The 27,527-nt window shown below is 36.8% G+C and overlaps 2 protein-coding genes across 3 annotated transcripts; one reads left to right on the forward strand and one right to left on the reverse strand.

The window, feature by feature from the left end:
* Nucleotides 1-624: 624 nt before the first annotated feature.
* Nucleotides 625-27,527, reverse strand: LOC102602784 (zinc finger CCCH domain-containing protein 41-like). Of its 2 annotated transcripts, XM_015306109.1 has the most exons (6): nt 27,294-27,527; nt 5,553-5,675; nt 4,499-5,335; nt 3,011-4,225; nt 2,052-2,399; nt 625-1,398 (listed from the first exon to the last, which is right to left on the reverse strand). In XM_015306109.1, the coding sequence occupies exons 3-6, from the start codon at nt 5,231-5,233 to the stop codon at nt 922-924; spliced, it is 2,775 nt and encodes a 924-aa protein (XP_015161595.1). In that variant the 5' UTR covers nt 5,234-5,335; nt 5,553-5,675; nt 27,294-27,527; the 3' UTR covers nt 625-921. The 2 variants fall into 2 exon arrangements, with proteins under 2 accessions (XP_015161595.1, XP_006341318.1); XM_006341256.2 differs by lacking the exon at nt 5,553-5,675.
* LOC107059533 (uncharacterized) lies at nt 15,642-16,511 on the forward strand. Its single transcript, XM_015306110.1, has 2 exons — nt 15,642-16,057; nt 16,211-16,511. Exons 1-2 carry the CDS (start codon nt 15,647-15,649, stop codon nt 16,355-16,357), a joined length of 558 nt encoding a protein of 185 aa, XP_015161596.1. The 5' UTR covers nt 15,642-15,646; the 3' UTR covers nt 16,358-16,511.

Consider the following 27,527-nt stretch of genomic DNA (forward strand, 5'->3'; position numbering starts at 1 on the left):
ACCATGTAGGGTGTATAACTAATCCATGGATTAGTTCTACTTAGGCTCAAAAATTCTACCAAACATAGTACTAAATAATACAATACATAATACATGGACTATTTCTCCTAATACCTCCCACCAAACGATCCCTAACACCTTTCTTGGTAAAAAATACTAGTCTAACCACATGTTTCATGCTTCTTTCTTCATAGTCCTAACTAAAGAATGGTGATTTCAGTAATAAGAGAGCAGCACATACAAGGAAAAACTCAATCTCTCCTGGTGACTGGCGTAAGACTTCGAAAGCAATCAAAGATACTGATAAAAAAAAAAAAGACAACAGATTGTTCCCTCAAGCCTCAATCGACATCGGTCACTCAACACCTCATCCCCCTCAGCACAAGTGTGAGACGGGTCTAGCTCTATACTATGGTAAGAAAATGTACAATAGGTTACTAAATCCCAAAACCTAGCCCCATAAGACAAAGACTACCCAAAACCGTATAGAGAGACAACACTTTATGTATGGTTGAACAGTGTGCAACTTAAGTCAAGCTACTGTTGCAATGGGAAAATATGAGTAGACAAATTCACTCTAAAATCGAGATACAAGTAAAATATCATACTAGAGCAAACAGACCATACAGCCAAAAGAAGTCTCATCTGCATAAATTTTTGGAACTATAGTCCTCATTCCAGGATATATTTCTAAGCATTGAATGACTAACAGAATTCAATATAGCTATGCAACAGGACTGCCATCTGGTGGTAAAGAAATCAAAAAAAAAAAATCCTCTTTACATTTCCAGATAATGAGATAAAGCAAAATTGAAACTAGAATATGTATATTGCTATTACTCCTGCAATTACACAGAAGTGATTCAAAATTTTACCTCACTGTACTACTCTGACAATTGGGCCCATCATGATCGATCACATTCAGCTACCTATATAAGCTTTTTCAAGTTCATCCATATCTGCAGCAGTTCTTTCCCGTGAACCAGTCAAAGGATCTTTTGGGCTGGTTTGAACATTGGCATCTGAAGGCTGCTTCTCGCATTCTATGTCATATTTTTCAGGTTCATCAATCCCTGCAGCATTTTCTTCCTGTGTGTCTTGTGGGATGGTTTGCACACTAGCATCTGGAGGTTGCTTCAAAGCAGGATGAGCATCTTTTTTGACACCAATATCCTTGGTAGAATTACTAGACTGCAACCACATAAACTGCAAAGCTTGGCCTTGCCAGATTTTGCCATTCGAAAATGCTCTTTCAGCAGAACGGCGCGTTGGGAAACATATACTAGCAGATATGTTTGACATTTCCGAGCCATTATTACCATCTTGAGGCTCCAAATCTTCCATCTCAACGGCGGGAGGGTCACCAAAAGTGGAGAAATGTTCCTTCAAGACAGTAACCTAGAAAAGGAAACCCATTTATAATTTATCACACAAAGCTAAGAACATGAAAAAAGAATCTACAATCAACCTAGACTGTTGTAGCTAACCAAGGGAGATGACACTAGTGAAAAGTACTACAGAATGTTTTCAGTTCCTTCCTCACATATTTAGAAGAAATAGGGGGAACCTAAAGTTGGCAGAAGAAACATTGAAGAAGATCAAGATTTTTTTTTTTTTTTGAAAAGGTCACTTGTATTATAAACACAGGAATACTCAGGACGTATTCCAGTAATACTTACAATCAAAAATACAAAAGTGTTGTTGTTTTCCTATGAACTCCTTAAGGATCTAGCATACTAGGGATATCCTCATCTTTACAAATATGAGAACAGACAAATACACATAGTTCATACGTTGGCCACCGGAAAGTATAAGAAAATAAATGAACAATTTTCAATGTGCGGACACCATCTTTCGGAAACCCACCCTAGTGAGAAGGAGAAGATGGTAATGACACAGGCATGCCTCTAACACAATAACAGCTCTGCCTTAGAAGAACATTTAAGGCACAAATCCTAGGCAGCATAAGCAAATATAACTAGAGCATATTCACATAATCATTTGCAAATACTGAAAAATTTCAACTATTTGAGAGGATTAGAAGAGATTACATTTGCAAGACCACTTGGCATAGGTGGAAGGACTTTGAAGGCAGTGGGACGATTGTCTAGTTTGTATCTATTGAAAATAAAAGCTGCACCATGTGGTGCCACTGGAGGAATTGACTGTCTCAAGCTTGAAGGTTCCTGTGTAGCTGCAGCAGAACATGATATAGGACAAGAGTGCTCTGCATTTTCTGTTGATCTGCTATTATCGGATACTGCTTCAGCTTGTGTCGAGGATACATCATTAAGTCGCATGGAGCTTGACCTCACTTTTGTAGAATCTGATACTGTTTCCCCTTCCTTCTGTTTCTCCAGATCCTGGTCAGAGACTGCTTCAGCTTTCACACCTACAGCCTGCACAAATGTAACCATAAAACGGTGGAAGAGAGGGTCCCATTATTAGTTTCTTCTAAAAATCAATCAAATTATATTCTATATACATGGGGAGAAAAAACAAAGTACAAGCTGCAATAAACATGAGATCTGCTTCACGTAACTAATTAATTCTGAAGACACATTAATTGATATAGTTACACGAAAAAGAGTATTAACTTGTACAGTTCAACATGAAGTTATATCATCATTTGTGGGAGGGGGGAGAAAAGAATGAACTGCAACAAACGCTTCATCTAATAAGCAATTCCAGAGACAAGGTATTCCCTGTAGTCACCCCCTCATTTGGTTATTAAAAAAAGTACTTCTACAGTTAATGACTAGGAAGCATATCAGAAATGCAAGTCCGAAAAAAAGCATATCTTTTATAGTAATTCCAAAAAAGCATGTCATGGAATACTTCAAGTTGATGAAAGTAAACAAAGAATATCAGATAAATATTCTTGCGCATATCAGATAAAGCATGCCACTCGCAATAAATATCACATATCTAAAAATCAAAAAGAATATTTGATGTCAACTTAAACAAACACTTTCTTTGGACAGTATGTGAAAAAAGAACAGGTAATTACTTGCTTCTCAAGTTTATTCAACTGACGTCGGAACTCATTGCGCTTCTGATCAAGCAGCTCCTGCTTCTTGCGCAATTCTTCCTTCAAAAGTTCTAAGCTCGCCACCTTTGTTTGCAGAGCTGGTGCAGCTTTGGGACCATTATGAGCCACAGGCTTAGGTAAAGCAGAAGTAGGTGATGGAGCAACAGGACCATGTTCAGCAGCTTTTAGGGCTGAGGACTGGATATTGTCTTTTCCTTTATAAGGAACAGATAGGTGGGGTGGTACTAAACTGGATGTCACTCCACGAGGAGTTAAAGGTGAATTACTAACACCATTTACTCCATCATCCATAATTCTATCCCTGTTTGCCCATAAAAGCTTTATAAATCTGTTTCCCATCACAGCATCAGGTGCCTTTAAAGCAGCCTCAGCTTCTTCTCTCTTGGAAAATTGAACAAAAGCTCGATCACCACTCAGTGGGATGTGGATGTCAATGACCTCCCCAAATTTTTTGAAATGTGAAAGAAGAGCATCTAGTTTGTTGTCTCTCTGTGGTATGCCTCTCACAAACAGAGTGCGAAGTGCCTTCTGAGAAGGTTTTCTTATATTATGTCCAGAACTACTTTGGGGCAAGGAAGAAAAATCCTTCATTTGTGGGTCAATAGTTTCTTCATTCATTAGCTTCCCTGGAAGAAATATGCCCTGACTGCTGCGGAGTAAATCTTTTCCCGTTTCATCAAAGCTTGAAGCATTTCCTGTACAAGCAGTTCTCTCTTTTACATTCAACTTATTTTTAGACCTTCGGTTTCTTCCCCACACACTCTGAGATCCTGTAGCTGCCTTAGCACCTCTTAGTGGATGCTCAAGATCAAAGGCATTACACAGCCCAACTTGATCATTGTCAGAGGAGTCTTCAACTAACAAACGACCAGTATCATCGAAGTTGGATGGATTTAAATTCTGGAGTGCTGCTGAAGTTTCAGAACGATCATTTGACCATAAAGGCTGATCAGGATCATAGAAATCAGCTCCCCCGGCCATAGAACCATCAACAAAAGCATCAGTCAAGCCCAATGCATCATCAATCACTGGAAATTTGCTTTTGTTATGTAAAGCTTTGCCACTAGCCAATGAGCCAGAAGGGCCTATCACAGGTAAAGATCCTTGTCCAGTAACTGGTCCAAGCATGTGCGCGTTAGGAAGTGACACAGGAAGATTAAACTGAGAAAGGCTCTGCAATTTGGAAAACAATAGCATAAAACCAAACATCCCTGCTTAAAAAATTAGTTAAGTACAAGAATAGAGTGCAGACAGTACATGAATTGGGAATCTTGACTCGACTTACAAAAGCTTAAATTAAAAGAGATGAATATCAAGTAACAGAACAGTCAATCAGCATCAACATTTAGAAGAAAAAAAGCACTCTAAAACATGATTGACAAAAACCACAGAAAACAAGAACGTGAGATACAGTAATAACTATTTGTCAGCTGAAAGTCCACACACCTGAACATCTTCAACAACAATACGATTTACTCCGTGCTCCATCGGGCACATATCTCCTCTTAGGCAAAATCCACGCTCCTCAAAGTCTCTACATCTCTGCCTTGGAATACCCATATTCATGGTATGATTCAAGGATGGCCTGAGTGTTCCCTGGAAACCAACAGAATGAAGTGTATCAAGACCGCCATTAGAAATTCCTGGAACCATTCCAAATGCACTCCAAGATGAACTCTGTGCATTAGCAACGTTTTCCACCCCTCTTCCAGTAAATTGACCGGGAGTAACAGAGCCCTGTGGAAACAGTTGAGATGCAATATCCACTGAGCTGAACCTGGAATCACGTTGGCCCCAAGCATTAAGGTCTCTTCCTCGACCCCTACCGTTACCAGCATCACCGAACAGTGATTGATTCACCCTCATTCTTTGGTATGAATCCGGAGGGGCTCTCGAAAATGAGCCCATACCTCGTCTTCTTGGGAACTTGGTTTCACTTAACTGAGAGTTCCCTTCCCCATAAGGATGTCCATTTTCAAAAGGCTTGTTTCGTTTCCTGAATGGTCTACTGAAAACTGGTTCAACATCCTCTGTCTCTTCAGATTGAGAATGCAATTCTCTCCTACGATGCTTGTGATTGCGATCATCATCATCCTCTTCACTGATTTCTTTCTCTTCAGGATCATTGTTGCTATCAGAAGATGGAAAGGCTGGCTTTGAAGATGAAACTTTAAGCTCCATGAGTCAACACTCAACCTTGTTTATGACCAAAGTTTGTATTCCCCAGATTAATAAGATAATCAAATTATTTAAACAGGCCCCATCAATCAAAGTGACCAGTGCCTGAAAGGTGGGGACAAGAATAGGTAGGTAAGACAAAAATCTTATGCAAGCATGACAAGTTGAATTTCACAATTTTATTAAACTCGAAAACGCTTTTCCACATGCAAAATAAAGAAAAAAAGCCTTTTTCTTTGGAGGAACTAGAATAGACCACAAAATTAAACATCATTTAAAAAGAGAGCACTTTCACAATAAAAATGCAGAATTATTTTTTTACCATGTAAAGAAATTTCCAGCACTATGGACTCATTGGCTTCAAAACCACAAAGCCAGCGCAGATGTCCCCTATGCGTCTGACCTCCAACATTGAGAGGACAGATGATCATACCAAAAGAATGGACTACACAGTACACATGTCATGAAACATATGAGATTGATCCTTTATAAGGCTCTGTCATCAATATAACCAGCTAACATGGAAACCATGACGGTGTAAATGTGCAGGGTTCCAAAAAAACTATCAAAAGTTCAGATACTATGAAAAACAGACATCGTAAGTTCGAATCGACACACAAATGAAAAGTTCTTTTATCATACCATTCTTAATTAGCCTCTCTACCTCACACAATGTAGGGGTAAGGTTTGCATACACCCCATCCTCCCTAAGCCCACTTGTGGGACCACACTGGGTATGTTGTTGTATTTGTAATCAGAGTTATTAAAACAAAAACACTATAATTAATATAGAAATTTTAAATAATTATGTAGGAAAAGGTATATGATTTTTATACTACTTATTTCTTATGTTATTCTATTTCTCACACATTCAATCCCCTCACCCAAAAATGAAAAAAGGCAAAATCACCTCATTTTGAATAATTCAAAGGCAAAATTGGCGTCTTTTCCCTTGTTTTGGAGCACCGTTAGTAAAACAAGTATTTTTGAGCTAGTTGACTAACCGCGGGGGCATTTTGAGCCAAAAACATAACAAAGGGTAAATACAACCTAGTTTGAATAGTTCAAGGGTATTTTTGGCTCTTTTCCCTAATTAAACTAATCCTAGCAAAATCTGTTGAATCAATTTATTGGTCCTCACCGCTCAACTAAACCAAATAGAACCTCAACAATGTTGTACAGTCATGTGGATTCATTTGATAATGAATTCAGTTCAAACAAAATTCATAAAATCAATGATTTTTAAATTCCCTAGCAAAAGCACCTAGAATAATATTTATTGAGCAACAAAGATATAAGCAAGAAATTATTCATGTTAATGTCTCACATTGGTTGAGAAATGATTTGTTGTTTCCTTATATGGTTTTGAGTAATCCATACCTCATATACTAGGTTTGGGGTTGAATTGAAACCAAGGCTCGTTTCCTTTTCTTGCAAAAGCTTTTGTAGGGTGATAGCTAATAACTTGAGTTTTCAAAAGGAGGAGGAGCACTTGGTCACCTTACGTCGGTGGCTAAGACTCAAATCGATTACCTACTCCTTAGGAAGAGTTATAGAGGTCTATGCAAGGACAGTAAGGTTATACCGAGCGAGAACCTTACACCTTAGCATAAGTTCTGGGTAATGGATCTAGAGATTAGAAGGACAAGGAGAAGGAGGGCTTTGTATGACCAACCAATGATTAAGTGGGGGTGGGGTGGGATGTGACTAATGATAAAATTCAGGAGTTAGGAGAGAAGTTGATGGCTATGGGGGCTTGGGATATTAATGGGGACACAAATAGTATGTGACTAGGACAACTAATTATATTAGGGAAGCAGAGGGCAACTTTGGTGGACATAGAGGGAAATGGTGATGGAAAGGAGAGTGGAAGTCAAAAAGGTTGCTTACATGATGTTAGTGGAGAGGAAAAATGAGGAGGAAAAGAGGACGAATAAGGAGAGGTATGAGATTGTAAAAAAGGAAGAACGAATAGCATTTACGGCGGCTAAATGACATTTAAATGTATGTACAAGGAGCTAGAGGATAAAAGTGGGTAAAATAAGTTGTATAGGCTCGCCAAGGTAAGAGAGAGGAAGGCTCCTTGATCAAGTGAGATGCATTAAAGACGAGGTAGGCAAAGTATAGGGGAAAAGGCACACATTAGACAAAAATGGCAGGCATACTTCCATAAAGTCTTCAATGTGGAGGGAAACAGGAATACTGTGCAGGGTGATTTAAAGCACTTCAAGAGTTGTCGAGATTTTGCGTATTATAGGTGCATAAAGTTTGAGGAGCTTAGGAGGGCAATTCGTAAGATGAGAGGGGATGAGAGACCTGGCCAGACGAGATTGCAGTAAAATTTTAGAAGGGTTTATGACCAAGAAAATAAAGCTCACAACTCATTTTCTTTAATATAGTATGAGTCAAGCCCATCCCCATGATTGGTTTGCCAAGTATTTATCTTTTTTATTTTTTTAATTTAAAGATGAGAAGATCATATATTGGGAAAAAGACAAATGGTGTTGCGGCAACATAAGTATATTGAATCCCTCTCCGTAAAAACAAAATGATTTTGCATTAAGAGTGTGTTTAGTATGGAGGAAAACATTTTCGAGAAAATATTTTTCAATTTTCTTATGTTTGGTTGGTCAAAATATTTTTGAATACATTTTCTCTAGAAAGACGAGCTCCTTAAAAATGAGATGACTTCCCTAATGAATGTAAGGGAAACAAGTTTCATAAAGGACATTCCAAGTTCATTGCCTCCTCCCCACCCACCCAGTATCCCCAATGCCCCCTCCCCCATTTGACATCCAATTTCCCACCACCCTTAGACCTCACTCCCCGTCGTATCCCACTCACATTATATTTTGCTAGATTATATATAAGTACCTTTGGGATAATATTTTTTTTCTTATTGACCAAACACTACAAAATAAGTAAGACACTCAATCTCATGGAAAACATTTTCCCACGTACCAAACACACCTCATGGAAAACATTTTCCCACGTACCAAACACACCTGAAATGTCCAATACTTGTAAAGATACTATGCAATCCCTTTGCTCTAAGAAATATGTAAAAGAAGCCAAAACAACAGCAAGATAATACAATAATCGAGGCTAATGATAGTAATAAATATACTAAAATACATGAATAATACTACTTCGGGAATAATATTTGCTAACCTTCTACTCTAATTGACCCAGGTTAGTCCAAGAATAGAAAAGAACATGCTCCAAATATCATATGCTACAGAACGATACAAAAAAAGACGTCTTAACACTTTCAGAATCCAAATTGCACATCTACTCTCATTTTTATTCTAATACCAGTTTTTTTCGTGCAAATTTGATACACAGGGGTGATTATCTGAACGCCATTTGTCCTGCAAGGCCAACTGACATTGACAGATTAAGAAATCTTAGAACAAGGTACTGCAGACACTTTAGTTGGTCCTTCGCATCTATTGTTTTGACATTTAAAGGTCTGGAGGTGCTGCTAAGGACAAAAAGAAAATTTTATGTACATCTATGATCATAGAGCTGTCTTCTTCTTTTTCTTTTTTTTTGAGGACAAGGGAAACCCGCAGCCGCTACCCTTTGGGTGCGCACAGGGTAAAATCCTCACTCCTATGCAATAGCTCGCAAACCACATAGGAGAGGTAACCCGCACTAGGCAAACCCGGTGCGACGAGCTCGACTCAGAAGGCAAACCCCTTGCTTTCGCTGGTAAGGGGTTTCGAACTTGAGACCTCCAACATGGAAGTCCCAAGCCCAAACCACTGGGCCACCCTAGCATGCTATCTTCATCCTTTACATCTTAAATATTACACCAAAAAGACAAAAGTTATAAACATTTGTATATAAGTTGATATACAATAATCTTTTTCCCATTGAAACATCTAGCATTTCTTTCCTTCCATACACTCCAGCATATGCGAGGATGGTGCTCCAAATCTTTTGAAGATGTTTGCTTATACCCGAGAGTTTCAACAATTTAGTAGCGGTCTTTATTGTGTATGACGGAATAATGGTTATCTTGAAAATACGAAAGTAGAGTGTCCAAATTTGTCCAACCTCAGCGCAATGCAAAATAAGTGGTTGCCACTCTTCACTCCACTATTACACATGAAGCGCAATGCAAAATAAGTGGTTTCCACTCTTCGGTCCACTATTACACATGAAACCTGCTACAAATCATTACTCCTCTTCTGTGTTTGTAAATTTGCTTTAGAGTTCCAAATTTGCTTCATTGGCAAATTGAGGGGCTAACATGCATTTACAGTGAGATTCCCACTTTGTTGTCATTCCATAATGTAGTCCTCAACTTGTTCATTGGAAGACACGGTCTCTATGTTTTCCAAGTCTTTCAGTAGAGAACAATAATGGGGTCTCCCGATCAAAACAATTTCTTTTAAATGAAATTTATCAAGTGTTACTATTCCAGCACTTCTGGGGTGTGGTTCTCCTAAGGTTGAATAAACTAGCTTTAGGGGTGTAGTTCTCCTAAGGTTGTATCACATTGCAATGACCATTTAGAGCCCATAGTTCAACATTCCATATCGCCCCCAAGGATTTTGTCTATTGGCAAGAGCACAATGCATGATGTGTAGGTTACAAGGATGTCATAAGCTCAAACTTACCGCAGACAAAAAGCTAGTATCTATGTGAAAAGGGAATATCGCAAATAAGAGACAAGGTAAATGGGGCATAAAGAGAAAAGTGAGAAGTGAAGCACATGTTGCTTTAACATGAAGTGTAATATATATGTTAAGTTTACAAAGATCTAATGTATATTTAGTAAAATAAAAATTAAATTACAATTCATACAACAAATTTCAGCATTAAATATGCTAGTTTCCATATTAATCAAACTCAAAATTGAAATTTACGGAGACAACTGATTCTCACTGGAATCACTTTATGCATCTGTTAAGTCCCGTAAGTTTCTAGATTTAAAATTTTGATAATTACGGGCTTAATAGAATGTGTCGGAGTATAAAAGCTCACGTGATCTAAATGAAGTGTTTAGGATATGATAATATGTACGGTGTGAATTATAAGTGTTTGAAATAATAAATAACCAAAGAAAAAACAGGGAAAGAAAAGAGAATCAACGAATAATGGGCTAAGCTCATTACATGTCATCATAGGTAAAATGGCCTAGGGCTATTAAATGTATAGTTGATAGCTTCCTAAGCTTTTCTGCACAAGGCATTGAAAGCAAGAAATATAGCTTCTAGATTTTTTTTCAAAACATGATATCAAAGAGGAAATACATTATAGCAATTTTGACTTTCTAGGAGAGCTGGAATGTAAATACGATGGAGTTACGAGAGACATATAAGATACAATGAACCTGATACTGCAAAAAAAAAACAAATCCCAACCATTGTTTAATGTCTCAAAGGATATTATTTGGATATATTGAAATCTATTCTACAGTGGATTTGTAATGTACCATTTCTTGTGAAATTGTTTTTAATTGTGAAATGACCATTTTTCCCTTCCCTTAGCGTCTTCATGCTTAATTCATGTTACGGGAACGATTGGTGTGGTCCCAGATGCGATCAGTGAGTTTTTGGTGATATTGACCCTTTCAAGTTGAGTATTATTGGTATGGTTGACTTTGGTCAATATTTTGAATTCCAAGCATCGGATGGAGATTTTGCCAGTTCCATTGCATCCAGAACGTCTATTTTGAGCTAGTAAGATGGGTGGTCAGGTTGCTGAGGCCTTGGGTTGAGTTTTCAACATTTGGGTGAGAAGTTGAGTTTTAAGCCTAAAGAGGGGTTCAGGAGGGTAATTCTGTCATTTGACCTTTTCTTATAGATTCAACGATTCCATTGAGTCAAAAATGTCGAATTTAGTGGGGTGGAATGTCTAGTTTATTTTTATCGGACCCCGAACGATTCTTGAGGGTCCATTCGGGGACATCAATCTTGAGTTTGAACTGCTGGTTTTCTGGTTTCTGGTGCAGGTCACCTTGACCTTCGCGGTCACAGCCCATAGGATCGCGTTGCGATGTGTCTTCTCTTTGGTATTCGCGATCTCGACCCATAGGCTCACGTTTGCGATGAGTCCCATCCCTTAACCTTCGCAATCGCGAACAAGGGTCTTGCGATTGTGATGTGTAGCCTCCGTGTTCTTCACGATAGCGAAAATCAGTGGCTCACGATCGCGATGACCAATTTTTACCATAACAGAACCTAAACTTGGGATTTTTCCCATTTCCTCCATTTTCACTCGATTTGAGCTTAGGAGAGGCGATTCTTGGAGGTTTTTCTTGGTGAAGTTTGTGTGGGTAAGTACCCCTATCAACTCCTTATCGTTTCCTTCAACTTTTATCATCTGAAACACCTTTTAAATCTTGATTTCAATGTGGGTTTTGAGGTTCTTCCCCTAAGTTGGAAAATTGGTATTTTCATGAATTAGAGCTCGTTTCTTGATAGATTTTAATGGGTTTTTCAACCACGATTTCCTCTTTGGTTGTGGATTGTGTTTTTTTGAGTAAAAACTGATTTTACCCTTCCAATTTTCGAAGTAATTTTTGGACTATTTTACCCTCGATTTTCTAATCTTGTCATTATGAGTATCATTGGACTCCTTTTCATGGGACTTTTCTATATGCAGGTGGAAGTGTTTTATAGTTTATTTCTTAAGTCTGATTAGTTGCTTATATTATGTCGGTCTAACCTAACGAGTACGTGTGGATTGTACTCACTCTTATTTTTGTTATCTTCTTGATGCTGATGCTAGTCAGGGTGATCTTCATAGCAGCTGATCGGATCTAACGATTTCTTCCCATTCGAAGTTGTGGTGAGTTCCTACTTTCCGGATCGCCATTAGTTGTCATCTATCATTTACAGTCTTTAATTTTTTTCCGAAGACTTGATATGTATTCCAGATTCTAGAAATGTATTAGATGCTCTTTATTCTTATGATACCAGGTTTTGGGAATTCCTTTGTTGTTTATCATTTCTCTTTTGTTGTGGTGTGACTTCCCTTCAGAAGTCTCGTATGAGTTATTCATTCGGCATACACACCAATTTGGGTTCTCGAAGTGTGTGCCATCATGACCTCGGTTTTTGGGTCATGACAAGGTTTCAACAAGAATATTAAAGGTAATCTAGTATGTAATATCCTTGTTTAAATAAGCTAAGTTGACCGGACTCGAGTGTGGGTGTACGATACGAGTAAGGATCTAGAGGTTGGATCCTTCATGATCTAATTTTTAAGATTCACATATATGGATCCATGTATGGACACTGTTGCGGGGATTCCCCTTAATATAATCAAATATCTAAATATAGAGTTATAAAACCTTAATTATGAGATATTATGTGGAGAACTTGAGGAGAATCATGGAAGGAGATTAAAGGAAAATGAGTGACATAGAAATTTCTATATAACAGGCATTCTAATTTCTTCAATTTCACCTTACCTTTTGTATGGATTACAGAAATCATTAAAATTGTCCAGGTTTTCCTTATCGATTTTGGTCAAAGTACCCAAAATTGGTTGACCAAATCGGACACGGATCCCACACCCATACCCATGTCATGTCGACACGGGTGCAACACCAAAAGTAGAGAGCCCAAGCAACTTAGTAAATAGGTATGATTAAATTCAAGTGTCACTGAATTATTGTGAATTCCTTAGAAATTGAGTTGTTGATTGTTGTTGGCAAGCGTAGAAGTTACCTTACTAGAAAGGAAGACCTTTGAGGTGAGTTTAGACTTGCTCTTACTCAAGTTCTTTCCTTACAAAGTCATGCTTAGAAAGTGTTTGATTAAATGTTTCTTAAAGTTAGGAGTTTAATTGATACGAGTGACCTCACATTGCTTATCGTTGAAAGAGTCTATCCAGTGCTCTATGTTTTCCTCCTTGTGCTTATTCGTCTAATGAATATGAAGGTTGTTCTTATTTGTGTATGAGTGCTTTGTGCATCTTTATCAGCCCAAAAAAAGTGCTTCATTCTCCTAGAAACATGACCAAGAAAGCCTCCAGAATTGTGTGGTGCTCTTTCATAGTGATGAAAGCCACAAAGTACCCTATTATGACTTTGATAAAGTTAAAAATCTGGAAGCATACCGTATATAGGGTTACTAATTTTTTCATAATGAGGCATTAGATAAATGGTAACCTTACAATGGGTTACGAGTAATCATATAAAAGGTTAATAACTTTTCAAAATAAGGCACAACATAAATGGCGGACATATAAAGGGCCACGAGTAACCATATAAAGGGTTACTAATTGCCACAGTTGGGCATAAAAAAAGTTCACCCGACTAAAACAACTTAAAGAAAGTTAAAAGAATGAATTAGTAAACTAAGCTATAAGTTTTAGTGATTGTTTTTCTGCTTCACTCTTATAAGATACTTGAGGATGAATTATGACTTGTTTCCTCTCTTATCCATTCATTACCCACGTGTTTTTATTCAAGGTCTCATTCGGACTTTAGTGAGGAGAATGTCGAAACTCGTTGAGTACCGCTAGTGGTGTACTGGATTTCTCTTTGCGGAACCTACATTGACCTATGTCAATGAAGACGCGGGTTTCACAAATGAGCAGACTACAAGTTAGGTTGCTTTATTCTAAAAGTTGATTTGACCATGGAGTTTCTTCTCTTTCAGTTAAATATTTTTATTCATTATTCGTGTAACTTGTATTTATTTGGGGATTAGCCCGGAAATCTATGCCCTATGCATACCCCTTGGTATTCCAATAGAGGCTTCATAGACGTGTTTTTAGTTGGCTTATGGTTGTCACATTACTTTGCATTATTTTCCGTACTTTCTATTTTACAAATTTCAATATATACTTGGATTATTAAAGAACTATTGGAATAGAGTTTTGATCCAAAAGTTTAGATATTTATTTTAAATGCACGTAGGGTATGTGATATTAATGTACATGCAAGAAAACTCAAGTTGGTTTGCTCGGTCAAGTTATGGCATCACTTCGGGTGCCGATCACAACTTGTTTAGAAAATGGGTTGTGAAAAACTTGGCATCATCGCACTGGGTTCAAGTGTCCTAGGTATTTTATGAAGATGGGAGTCATTTATGAGACTTGCTTTAGGATAAGACTAGATATGAGAAAACAATTCATGTGGCAAATAAAGTCACAATAGAGGGAAGTCCAAATTTGAAGCCAAGTATGCATGACTTGATAATAAATTGCTTACAAGTGTAAACAACACAGTAAGTAAAGGAACATCATATGCGCTTACATGGGTGTACAGAAACTGAGATGTTTATAAATCATGACAAAGTATCCTCATTGAATCAAGATTCCAAGCGATATGAATTATTTATGATACATATATATATATATATATATGTTATGGTTGAGTAATTTGATAGTAAGCTGGTGCTTCTAGAGATGTGTAGTAGCACTGTTGTGTATAATGGTGCATCACGATTTTTCCATATTGTTGGATGGAGTAGCTGGAAGTGTCTGTGTGTGTTTTTGTTTGAGCAGGTTAAATTAGTTTCGGGTAGCTTCCAAAACTTTAAATTTATTTTTGGGAGAGATCCAAAATTGTAAGTCCTGGGGGAAATAAGAATATGATTCGGGGCTAAGGTGAAACATTATGTTTTGTTCTCCATTTCATATTACTGAAGGAATTGTGAATATGCAATTGTAATGTGAACAGATTCTTATTGTAAGGAACACACAAAAGATGGTTGACCTTAGATATTTAATGTTGGTAGTATTTAATGTTGTAGTTTGATGTACATGAATTATAGGAAAGTCATCTAAACCAAGGTAAACGAATGCAACTACAATGTGAACAGTCTTAAGAAATATTGCACATTATACTTTGCATCAGAGGTGTTTATACAAACTGAATGCAGGTAAGTGTTCAGATAGCCAGAAACACTCATTGGAGGTGGAGGCCATGGTGCTCCGATAAAACGAGTTTGTAACTTGCAAGTCTTTTGATTACACACGAGTTGTTAAGTTGTTGCAACTGACTGAAGATAAAGAAAGTTTTCGAAAGTTCTTTGCTTCTGTCATACTAAGGAGAGAAAATTTAGTTGATGTAACTGTTGAGAATATGCCTCAGGATATTGCAGAATAAATCAGTTAGCTACTTTTAGGATTTTTAAAATTATTTTATTAGAGTCCTATGTGACTTAAATTTAGGAGTTAGTTCTTTTATTTGTTATTTAAATTTTAACTTGATAAGTTAGTCGCATATTTTTCTTATTTTTAGTTTAGGAATTATATCTATAAATGTATGTCTCTAAATTATTAATAGAACAATTCCCTTTGATAATACTGCAGTATTTTTTCTCTCAAAGTCTTTCTCTGTTATTTTCTTTATTTCTTTATTAAAAAACCAACAATTGGTATCAGAGCCTTCTTCTTGAGGGATCTGTGAGTCGAAAAATGGATTCCAAAAATAGTTTTTCACGAATGGCTCCTCCTATTTTTGATGGTGATAATTATCAACTATGGGCTGTGAGAATGGAAACTTACTTGGAGGCTCTTGATCTTTGGGAAGCCGTGGAAAAGGATTATGAAATTAATCCGCTGCCAAATAATCTCACTGTGGCCCAGATCAAGAGTCACAAGGAAAAGAAAACCATTAAGTCAAAGGCAAAAGCAACTTTGTTTGCTGCTGTTTCGACAACTGTTTTCACGAAAATCATGACTCTCAGATCACCAAAAGATATTTGTAATTATCTGAAGAAAGAATATGTTGGAGATGAAAGAATACGAGGAATGAAGGTATTAAATTTAATGAGGGAATTCGAATTGCAGAGAATGAAAGAGTCAGAAACAGTCAAGGAATACTCTGACAGATTGCTTGGTATTGTCAACAAGGTAAGATTAGTAGGCACTGAATTTAAAGATACAAGAATTGTTGAAAAAGTTCTTGTTACCGTGCCCGAAAGATATGAAACATGTATAAGTACCTTGGAAAACACACAAGATCTGTCCAAAATTACCTTGGCAGAATTGTTAAATTCTTTGCAGGCTCAGGAACAAAGGAGACTTATGAGGCAAGATGGCATGGTTGAAGGAGCATTAGTAGCGAGCCACAAAACTCAAAGCAAGGGTAAATTTTTGAAAAATTACCCACCTTGTCAGCACTGTGGAAAAAAATGGACATCCTCCATATAAATGTTGGAAAAGACCAGATGCACAGTGCAAGAACTGCAAACAACTTGGCCATGAAGTTGTGATTTGCAAAAGCAAATTTCAAAAAGGTGAAACAGTTGCCCAAGTCACTACTGAAGAAGAAGAAGACCACTTATTTGTGGCAACTTGTTTTTCAGCCAAAAAAACTGATTTTTTGGATGATTGATAGTGGTTGTACAAACCACATGACATATGAAAGAAATCTTTTTAAAGACTTCATTCCTATGGAAAATAAGAAAGTCAGAATTGGGAATGGTGATTGTATTCCTACAAAAGGAAAAGGGTCTGTTTCAATTAAAACAAATTCAGGTTCAAAAATAATTTCAGATGTTCTTTATGTGCCTGATATTGATAAAAGTTTGTTTATTGTTGGTCAGTTAATAGAAAAAGGGTTTAAATTATTATTTGGAGACAAATATTGTCGAATCTTTGATTCTACTAAGCAAGAGATTTTACAAGTTGAAATGAGAGGTAAAAGTTTCTCATTTAATCCAACAGAAGATGCACACAAGCCTTGCATGACAAAGGATGAATTAGCAGATTTGTTCACAAGGTCAATTTCAGATGAGACTACAATCTACAATTCCTGATCCAAGGAGTGTTGAGAATATGTCTATATTGCAGAATAAATAAGTTAGCTACTTTTAGGATTTTTAAATTATTTTATTAGAGTCCTATGTGACTTAAATTTAGGAGTTAGTTCTTTTATTTGTTCTTTAAATTTAACTGATAAGTTAGTAGCATATTTTTCTATTTTTTAGTTAGGAATTATATCTATAAATGTATGTCTCTGAATCATTAATAAAACAATTCCCTTTGAAAATACTGCAGTATTTTTTCTCTCAAAGTCTTTCTCTGTTATTTTCTTTATATTAAAAAACCAACAGTGAGGCAAAAAGAATTTTGGACAAGCCCAGGGACAGTGGGAGGTTTGCACCACGTAGGCTCAGACCTAAATGGCATGTTGTCATACTTCAACCTATCTTTACTAAACTTGACCAAAACGGGGGAATGATTGAAGTGGGTGTGAGACTGCAGAATTTTTTCTCTCAAAGACTTTCTCTGTTATTTTCTTTATTTCTTTATTAAAAAACCAACAGTAACAACTAGTACTTACACTGTCCAAATCTAAGCCAATTGCAACAGAATTTAAATACCCTTGTAGTATTTTTTTTCTAAGCTGGCAATTATTCATAACCCAACACAATGTTCAAGGACTGTTCCTAAGCGGGGAGGATGTATATTTCAAGATCATAGGCCCATTTTGCTAGAAATGGCAACTAGGATGCCACTCCATCTTACTTTAAATTTGAAAATATGTGGCTGGAGGTAGATGGATTTTTGGACAAATTATGCAGAAACTAAGGAGCCTAAAGAAGGATATCATCAACTGGAATAAGGAGGAATTTGGGAAATTGGAGACTAGGAAAGGCAACGCACTAGATTAGCTGATGTTATTGGAACAGAACACCTGGCAGACAATTGAATATAGCTGAGGCAAGTCAAATGACAAATTTGAAAGCTGAGATACAATAGTTGGCAAAAACACAGGAGATTTCATGAAGGCAGAAATCAAGTTGTCTTTGGCTCAAGGAAGGTGACAGAAACACACTAAATATTTTCAAAAGATTGCTAACTCAAACAGTAGATCCAATAGCATAGACAGACTTCTGGTGGGAAATGCCACTATTGAAGAGGAGGAAATCAAAAGTAAGACATTGGCATTCTTCGAAAGATTATACACTAAGCAGGAAAGTTGGAGCCTTTTGCTAATTTTGATGGAATGGCATCCATCGCAATAGAAGAAAGCAACACTATACACAACTTTTATTCTCAAGAAGTTTTCAGATGCAATACCTTTCTATGGGTGGCAGAATAACACTGATCAACCGTGTGCTTGAATGCATCCCAACTCATAGTATGTCACTCCATCCCATCACCAGTAAGGCACATAAACAACTAGATAAAACTAGAAGGAACTTTTTTTATGGGAAGGAAATCTTAGATGCCACAAATTTCATTTGGTCAAGTGGGATAAGATCTTGTTGCCAAAAGCCCAAAAGATCTAGGTGGCCTGGGCATCAAAGACCTAGCACTACACAACCAGTGCTTACTAATGAAGTGGCTATGGAGAAACACTCAGGAAGATCAGTGGCAATGGAAGTAAGTCATTATTACCAAACATGGAGCCTTGAATCACTGGTGCTCTAAAGTCTCAACTAAACCTTATGGGGTTGGTTTCTGGAAAAGCATAAGCAAGCTATCGAAGATGTTCTCACAATACAGACACCTGATAATAGGGAATGGCCAACACATCAGTTTCTGGAGAGATAAGTGGTTGGGCAACACCCCTCTAGAGGTTGCCTACCCCAACATATTCCAGATAGCAAATCAGCCAGATGCTACAATACACCAACACAGGGATGGAAACTCATGGAACCCCAACCTCAGAAGAAACATACAAGACTGGGAGATGGAAGAGTTGATCAGCCTTTTGGGAGCACTTCACAATGCCACAATCAACGGCCTTGCACCAGATCAACTAAAATGTGGAGATAGCAGGACTGGGGAGTTTTCAGTCAAGGTCGCATATAAGCTTCTATACCCACAAAATGCAATCACTGCCCTTTGGCCTTGGGAAGTCAAATTACTTCCTAAAACTAGTTGCTTCAGTTGAACAGCACTGCACAGAGGATGTTTGATTCAAGATAACCTAGTGCATGAAGGTAGCAGAGTCACACAACCACCTTTATAGACATTGTTCAGTATCAACAGACTTATGGAGTATGTTTATCACACTTTTTGAACTCAATTGGGTCATGCCACAGAGTATCAAGGATGGTTTTGAGAGTTGGTGTTGCTGGAAAGTTGATAGCACCATCAAGAAAATTTGGAAGATGATACCTGTAGCTATTTTTTGGAGAATTTGGAATGAAAGAAATAGGAGATGCTTTGATGGAATATCACTACCTGCTAATCTCTAAAAGCTAGTTGTCTTATGTTGTTGTATAGTTGGGTCTAACCTTATTACCCTCTTGAGTTTTATCAGCTCATTAGCTCTCAACTAGATATGTACAGGAGCTGATAAGTTCTTTTTGCTACTCTACTTTTGTAACAATTGTACATCCACTTGATGTTAGCAATGAAATTATTTACTTCATCAAAAAAAATCTTCTTGTAATATTGGGTTGGATGAATAAGTCACTTTTTGCGACAGTGAAGTTGAAATGTTTGGTATACAATAGATCTAGAATTGAATTAGCTTGAAAAGCTGAGCTGAAACTTTTGTCATGTGAAAACTTGGAAATCCAAAGGGATTAGACTTGTAACAACTTCTTGACAAATAAACAAATTAAATGGGAGCTTGATGTTGGTGCATTAGATGGCAGTACATTAAGGTGTTTAATCACAGGAATTAGTATATTATTTAGGGGGCCAATGGCCACCTGATTATGCCTCGAATGGTAGCTTTGAATGAGGAGCTACAAGGTCGGACATTTTTTTTTAATACAAGGTCGGTCATGGTCCATACTATAGGAACATTATTATATGGACTTCTATATATAAAGTGATGTCTTACCTTACTATACTAGTTTGACTCAAAAGATGAACATACTGTATTCAGTACTCGTGGCTGTTGTTAATCCAACAGAACTAGCTTATACAATGGCATAGCCTCATTTTGTTTCTTAGATAAGACTGTTTGAAAGTGAAGTTACACAAAAGGTGCATTATTAGCACATTTACACAATGATATGTTAAATAATGGATTAGAAGCATCTTGAGGTTTATAAGACAATTGTACACTAGGCCATACAGGGTGCATTGGAGGTGAATGTTACATCCGTAAGATTCAACTAGGTTTAGATTTAATGATGGAAACATTTAAGGGTATAATTGACTTTCTACCATTGATAAAAACATGGGGAAACAAATTCAGAGGATATGCTTAATTCTTATAGCAGCAACGAATAGAATATATGCAACCCTACTGCTATTTCATTTTTAGCGGCTTAGAAGGAGAATCAAGAAACATCACTGTGCAATACATATTTTCCTTTTTTTGATAAACACTGATACTGTCTAACATCACCACATCAAGGGTTCCATAGCATAAAACCATAAATCACCATCAGTATACTTTCAAGGGTAACACATTTACTCCACTTGTATTTTCTTACTACCTTTTGAGATGGGGGTTAATATTTTTAAGTTTAAGATGAAGTATTTAATCTAAATAATTAAATTAAACTATCAATTGAATTTAACTTGAAGTATAGAAATTGGAGAAGGTAGTGAGTTCGTTGAGAATGACTATATGAGCAGTATGGTTTATTGTAAGTAAATTGATTGAGTATTTTTGATGCAGTAATGTTGGTGAAACATTTTTTATGAACAGGAATGGTGTTGATACATACCTACAAGCTTGAGATTTCACACAAATCTTGGAATCAAGAACCTTGAAAATTTAGGCTTTTTAGCCAGAAGTAGAATGGGGCAAACTGATTGCCTGGAGATTAATATAGGTACTGATTGTATTATAGGATGTAGATAATCGTTCATAGTGTCGTCTGGAACTCATGAGACAATTGTTGGTTAAGAAGCACCAAACGTACGTAAGGCTATAACTCTCAATCTTGAAGCTCCTACATGTTCTAATCAATGATACGCTTCTTCTATTCGATGTGTTCTTCTTATTGTATCAATATGTGGTCCTCAAATATGAGATTCTAGATTATCTGTACGTCATATGCTTAAATATCCCGGAATACCCATGTTACTTTTTTATGTTAGGACTCTTATTCTTCGTACAACAAGCATGCTAAATGTGTCCACGGCTTCCCTTATGTTTAGAATGTTGATACGTTCATTTCCTCAATCTTGTATGACCCTTCTAGTACGTTCTTCCAATGGCATGCCTCATTTACTAAAAAAATGTCTCATATTCCAAAGCTTCTCTATGAAAGGGATATTCAAGTGCATGTGTACCATCCCTACTTAGTGTGTCCTCACAAGATAAGTATCGCTCCATGACTGTCTTCCATAACATGGACTCTTAGGACAAGTGTCATATTCTCTTGACGGACTAGTTGTACCGACTTACGATATCCCCTACATACAAATGTTACCATGAGATGAAGATGATTACCCTTTACGAATAATGCCCCTAAAAGATTTGAAAACTTAACTAATGTAGCCTTCAGTTATGTTATATGTACTCTAGATGGGGCAACTCCAAGATATCATTTATTGGCATATACTCTCAGAGCCAAGGTCCTCATGATACTTAGCCCCACAACCCATAGTAATGTGTCCTCCGGGTAATATATATATATATATATATAAAGTCGGTAAAAGTCTTGTGGGATAACCATAAATTAGAAGAGGCTACCATAGGAAGCCGAAGAAGATATGAAGAAAAATACCCTCACTTGTTTGAGGAAATAGGTACGTAAATATTTAACTTTTTGAAAATACTCACTTTATTTGTATATATTTGAATGTGCAAAATTTTAATAGTTTATGTGAAATATATGATGGTTGGATTGTTGTATGAGGTTGAGATTATGAGATGGGATGGGTTGAAATTTGTATAGCTCCAGTTATAGGGTTTCTCTTGCAAAAAAAATTGAGAATTTTGGGAGTTAGCCAAATTTTGGTGCCTTAAGATAAAGGCCAAAATGGAACGTCTAAGGTTCTGTTTTAGATCATATATGGCTAGTATTTGATACAGTGAACCTGGTACTGCAAGAAAAAAACAAATCCCAATCATTGTTTAATCTCTCAAAGGATATTATTTGGATATATTGACATCTATTCTACAGTGGGTCTCAACAAGAAGATTAAAGGTAATCTAGTATGTAATATCCTTGTTTAAATTAGTACAGTTATATTTGAATGTTTTTTTTTTAAACTGGTAAGGTTGTATTCTTCAGCATTAAGGGCATGCTGGCCACCACCAAAAAGTGTCAATTACAAACTTCCTATCAAATCTACAATTTGATTTGTATCTACTATACACAACTGTTTACACCAAAAAAGTAGAGATACTATACAATTCCATTTGACCTTGTGTATGGAATTGGATCTATTGTCGAAACATCTATTGTTCCTTTCCTTCCAAACTGACCACCATATACATGATGGTATTAACCTCCACCATCTCTTCTGGCTCTTGGTACCTCCTCTCCTTACCCAGCTCTTCAACACGTTTGATGTACGTTCTGGCATTGTCCAATTCAGATTTGAGATGCTAAGGACAAATTCCAGATTTGAGCAGTGTAATTACAGTGCAAGAAGAGGTGGCTGTTAGTTTCACTTGTCAAATTGCATAAAAACACCTAGGGACCAGCTGTCTACCCTTCTTCTGACATACTTCTTGTGTTAAACAAGCTCTCTTTATCACTAGCCAAGTGAAGCATTTCACTTTTGTAGGAATATCCCCCTTCCAAAAATAGTTCCAGAGGTGTTTTGGTCTCCCTGCCATCACCTGGAGACCTCTTCTGTAAGCACTGTTGACTGAGAAAAGGCCATCTTTGCTGTGCTTCCACAATATCCTGTCTGTGGCATTTGCGTTGATGGTCAGTCCGCCTAGCATCCCTAATATCTCAGCCACCCTTTCCACCTCCCAATCATTGAGAAGTCTTCTAAAAACTAGATCCCAGCCCTGTTCAGTCCAGCAATCACCAACATTGGCATCAGGATTTCCACAAATTTGAAAGAGATCTGGAAAGAGATCTCTAAGAGGGGATTGGTCTATCCAAACATCCTTCCAAAATTTTGTTTTAGTGCCACTTCCCACCTTGATATATAAATTTGTCTCCATTTGTGACCACAAGTTTCTAATTGATCTCCATGCACCCACACCATAATGTTCTATTGTGATCTCTGCACACCAAGGGTTTAACTCACCATATTTAGCTATGATCACCTCTTTCCAGAGGGCATTTCTCTCTTCAGTGTACCTCCACAACCACTTCTTCAATAGGCTCTCATTCTGTAGTTTCAAGTTCTTAATTCCCAGCCCCCCTCTGTCTTTGCTAAGTAGAGCAGTTTCCCAGTTTACTAAGCTATAGCATTTTCCATCCTTGTTGCCTTGCCATAAGAATTTTCTCCTTAGCTTATCCAGATTTTCCACTACTTTTCCTGGGATTGGGAATAGAGACATCACATAAGTGGGCAGAGAATCAAGAACAGAGTTTATTAGGATCAATCGTCTCCAAGTGAAAGATATTGAGCCTTCCATCCAGAAAGCTTCTTTTCAGTTTTCTCCAAAGTACTATCCCATATTTCTAAGGCTTTGTGATTGTTACCCAATGGCATGCCTAGATAGGTGGTAGGCAGCTTCCCAACACTACACCCTAGTATGCCTGCCATCTCTTTTATCTGAGGTACCTCATTCACAGGGAAGAGACTACTTTTTCCCAGTTCACTTGCAATTCAGAGACTTACATTTGAATGTTGCAAATGGGTCACTGAGTTATTGTGAATTAGTTGATGAAAACGAAACCTAAGATGAGATTTTTGAGCTTGTACTACTGTAAATTGAACCGGATTATTTATGTAGATAGAGTTGTTGATCGTTGTTGGCAAACGTAGAAGTTATCTAACTAGAAAGGAAGATTTTTGAGGTGAGTAGAGGCTTCTTCTTACTCAAGTTCTTTCCTTACAAAGTCATGCTCATATAGTGTTTGATTAAATGTGTCTTAAGGTTAGTGTGAATTTAATTGGAATGAGTAAGCTCACATTGCTTATCGTTGAATGAGTCTATCCAGTGCTCTATGTTTTCCTCCTTGTGCTAATCCATCTAATGAATATGGAGGTTGTGTCTTATATGTGTATGAGTGCTTCATGCTAACTTTGTCCAGCCCCAAAACAACGCTTAGTTCTCCTAGAAACATGACCAAGAAAGCCTCCAAAATTGTGTGTTGCTCTTTCATGGTCTAAGTTGCTTGGACTCGGTTGTGGGTGTCCGATACAGGCGCGGATCTACAGGCCGGATCCCCTATGAAGTATGCTCTAAATTTTAAGATTCGGGGATTCGGATTCATGTATGGATATGGGTGTGGAGATTCGGCCGAAAGAACTTCAAATATCTAAAAATAGAGTTAAAAAACCTAAATTATGAAATATTATGTGGAGAACTTGAGGAGAAATATTGATCAAAAGAAGAATCCTAGAAGGAGATAAAAGGAAAGGGAGTGACAATAGAAATTTATATATACAAGGTATTTCATTTTCTTCAATTTCACCTTAGTTTTGTTTTTATAATAGAAAACTTCTTTTATGAAACTGATAAGATACTATTTTGATAATAGAAATCATTGAATCTGTCCAGAATTTCTCCCTCGAATTTGGTCAAAGTACCCAAAACTAGTTGACCAGATCGGGTACAGATCCCACACCTATATCGTGTCGACACGGGTGCGGAACCGAAAGTGAAGAGTCCGAGCAACTTTGTTCATAGTGATGAAAGCCATAAAGTACCCTCTTATGCTATGACTTCAATAAATAGTAACCATATGAAGGGTTATGAGTAACCGTACAAAGGGTTATTAGTTTTTTCATAACGAGGCATAACATAAATGGTAATCCTACAAAGGGTTACGAGTAATCATATAAAGGATTACAAACCTTTCCATAATAAGACAACATAAATGGTGGTTGTATAAAGGGTCACGAGCATCTATACAAAGGGTTGCTAATATTACCATAACAAGGCACAAAAGATTTGGTGGTTGTATAAAGGGTTACTAATTGCCACAGTTGGGCATAAGAAAAGTTCAGTTGATTGAAACAACTTAAAGAAAGTTAAAAGAGTGAATTAATGAACTAAGCTATAAGTTTTAGTGATTGTTTTCCTAGTTCACTCTTATAAGATACTTTAGGATGAATTAGACTTGTTTCCTCTCTTTTTTTTTGGTAACTGACAAATCCATAACCCGCCCTTTGGACCAATCACAGTTGACTTGTTTCCTCTCTTATCCATTCATTACCCATATGTTTTATTCAAGGTCTCATTCTGACTAAAGTGAGGAGAATGCTAAGAGTCACTTAGTATTGCTAGTGGTTTCATAGATGAGGGACTACAAGTTAGGTTAATTTATTCCAAAAGTTGATTTGGTGAGCTCCACCCTTGACTATAGAGTTTCTTCTCTTTCAGTTAAACATTTTTATTCATTATTTGTTTATCCAGTACTTGCTTGCGGATTAGCCAGGAAATCTATGTCCTTTGCATTCCCCTTGGTATTCCAGTAGAGGCTTCATAGACGTGTTTTTAGTTGGGTTATGGTTTTTCACATTACTTAGCATTATTTTCAATACTTTCTAGTTTACAGATTTAAATATATACTTGGATTATTTAAGAATAATTGGAATAGAGTTTTCATCCAAAAGTGTAGTTATTTATTTCAAATCTACGTGGTTAACTGATTTTAATATATATTTGGAGTATTTAAGAAAAATCGGAATAGAGTTTTGATCCAGAAGTGTAGTTAATTATTTCAAATCTACGTGCGGTGTGTGATATTAATGTACATGCTACAGTAGTCAAGTTGGTTTGCTCGGTTAAGCATCGGGTGCCAAACACGGCTTGTTTAGAAAATGGGTCGTGACAACATCATCATGTGAAGAGGATACTATTTCTTAAGTGCATGGCTTCACCCATGAAGTGATCATCCATTGTTTTGCATCGCTTTAAATGACGAAGTGATAACTTTTAATAGCCCTGTATATATATTTGAAGCATTTAAATCAGGATTATAAATTGGGGATGAGGAGCCCAATCCTATTGGGAAGTGGACAGATACTATCTAATCGGAGATAGCAAAACAAGATACAAAGAAAGGACCAAACGTAAGATTTGAACCTATAGTCATTCCTCTCTAACTGCAATGATGTCTCCAATCAAATGGTAATTATTAACAAATGAAAACATACAGAGTTGGAAAGAACTTCGCTAATCATAACAAGATATCACCTTCATTCAAGAAATTGAACAACGAAGCTTGAACGGAAACCACTAAAGGATATCAACAATCTCTATTTTTCCTTTTAGATAGGTAAAAGGACGCAATAGTCGAAATGTATCAATGTTTTGCTACCTTAGGACTCCCTTATTTTCCTTCTAAAGCAATATGTCCTAAGATGGCGAAACTAAAAGCGTAAAGAAACTAGACGATTTTTTTTTTCTCTTGTGGATAATCAATTCATTTTCTGTTCCCTAAATATTGGATATATAGGATTCATATATCCAACCCTAACTAATTGGGATCAAGATGTAGTTGACTGAATTAGTTGAGGTAATTCTATCAATCAGAGCTATAAGTTACCAGATCATTTTTTTTTAAAAACAGTATTAAAGTCACTCAAACTAAAACCAAAGGAAACTACCATTGTACCACCTCAGTCAAATTTGAACCAAAACCCCTCAGTTTGTCCGAGAAGGGGATAAGAATTGGCACCCTTTCTCTTGCTGTCGAAACGTCCAAACAACTTAGGCAAGGAAATAATTTGCTGCCAATAGAAGCATAACACTAGGAACCTAGACAAACCACCAAGCCAGATTAAGTCATGACATACAAATCCATCCAGAACTGCCACCATTGACAATACAGGTCAATTATCATATTAGCCAAATGCACAAAATCAGTAATTTTTTTTAAATCCCTCATTTGACAAGTAATGAAAGAAACCTCTACAACCACTTCCCCACAAGCAACAAGTATAAAATGGTAAAATGAATAATTCAATCAAATCAAAAATCAATTACTAACTCATTCATTCTCTCAAAATCCGACTTTAACATTTTCAATGCAGAACCCTAACTGAATCGAATCAATACAAAATCACCAACTTAACAATAAATTATACAGCAATGATAAAAAGAAATTACTTCGCAAAGGTAGAAGAACCAGACCTGAAAACGAATTGGCTTCTTAGGGTTTCGATTCTCAATTCGTCAAGTATATAGATTATATAATGGCCGGACCGTGAAAGACCTCTTTGTCTATTTCTCTCTTTCTTTTATTGGGAGAGAGGGTTTTACAGTCTCAGCTGAATTTAGTTTTCCACTTTCTCCTCTTAGCAAAGTTTGTTTCCCAAATAAATATAGATGATGGTAAATAGGTTCATATCAATGTTCTATAGGTTG

This window comes from Solanum tuberosum, unplaced genomic scaffold (genome assembly GCF_000226075.1).
Source record: "Solanum tuberosum cultivar DM 1-3 516 R44 unplaced genomic scaffold, SolTub_3.0 scf00024, whole genome shotgun sequence".
Classification (NCBI taxonomy): domain Eukaryota; kingdom Viridiplantae; phylum Streptophyta; class Magnoliopsida; order Solanales; family Solanaceae; genus Solanum; species Solanum tuberosum.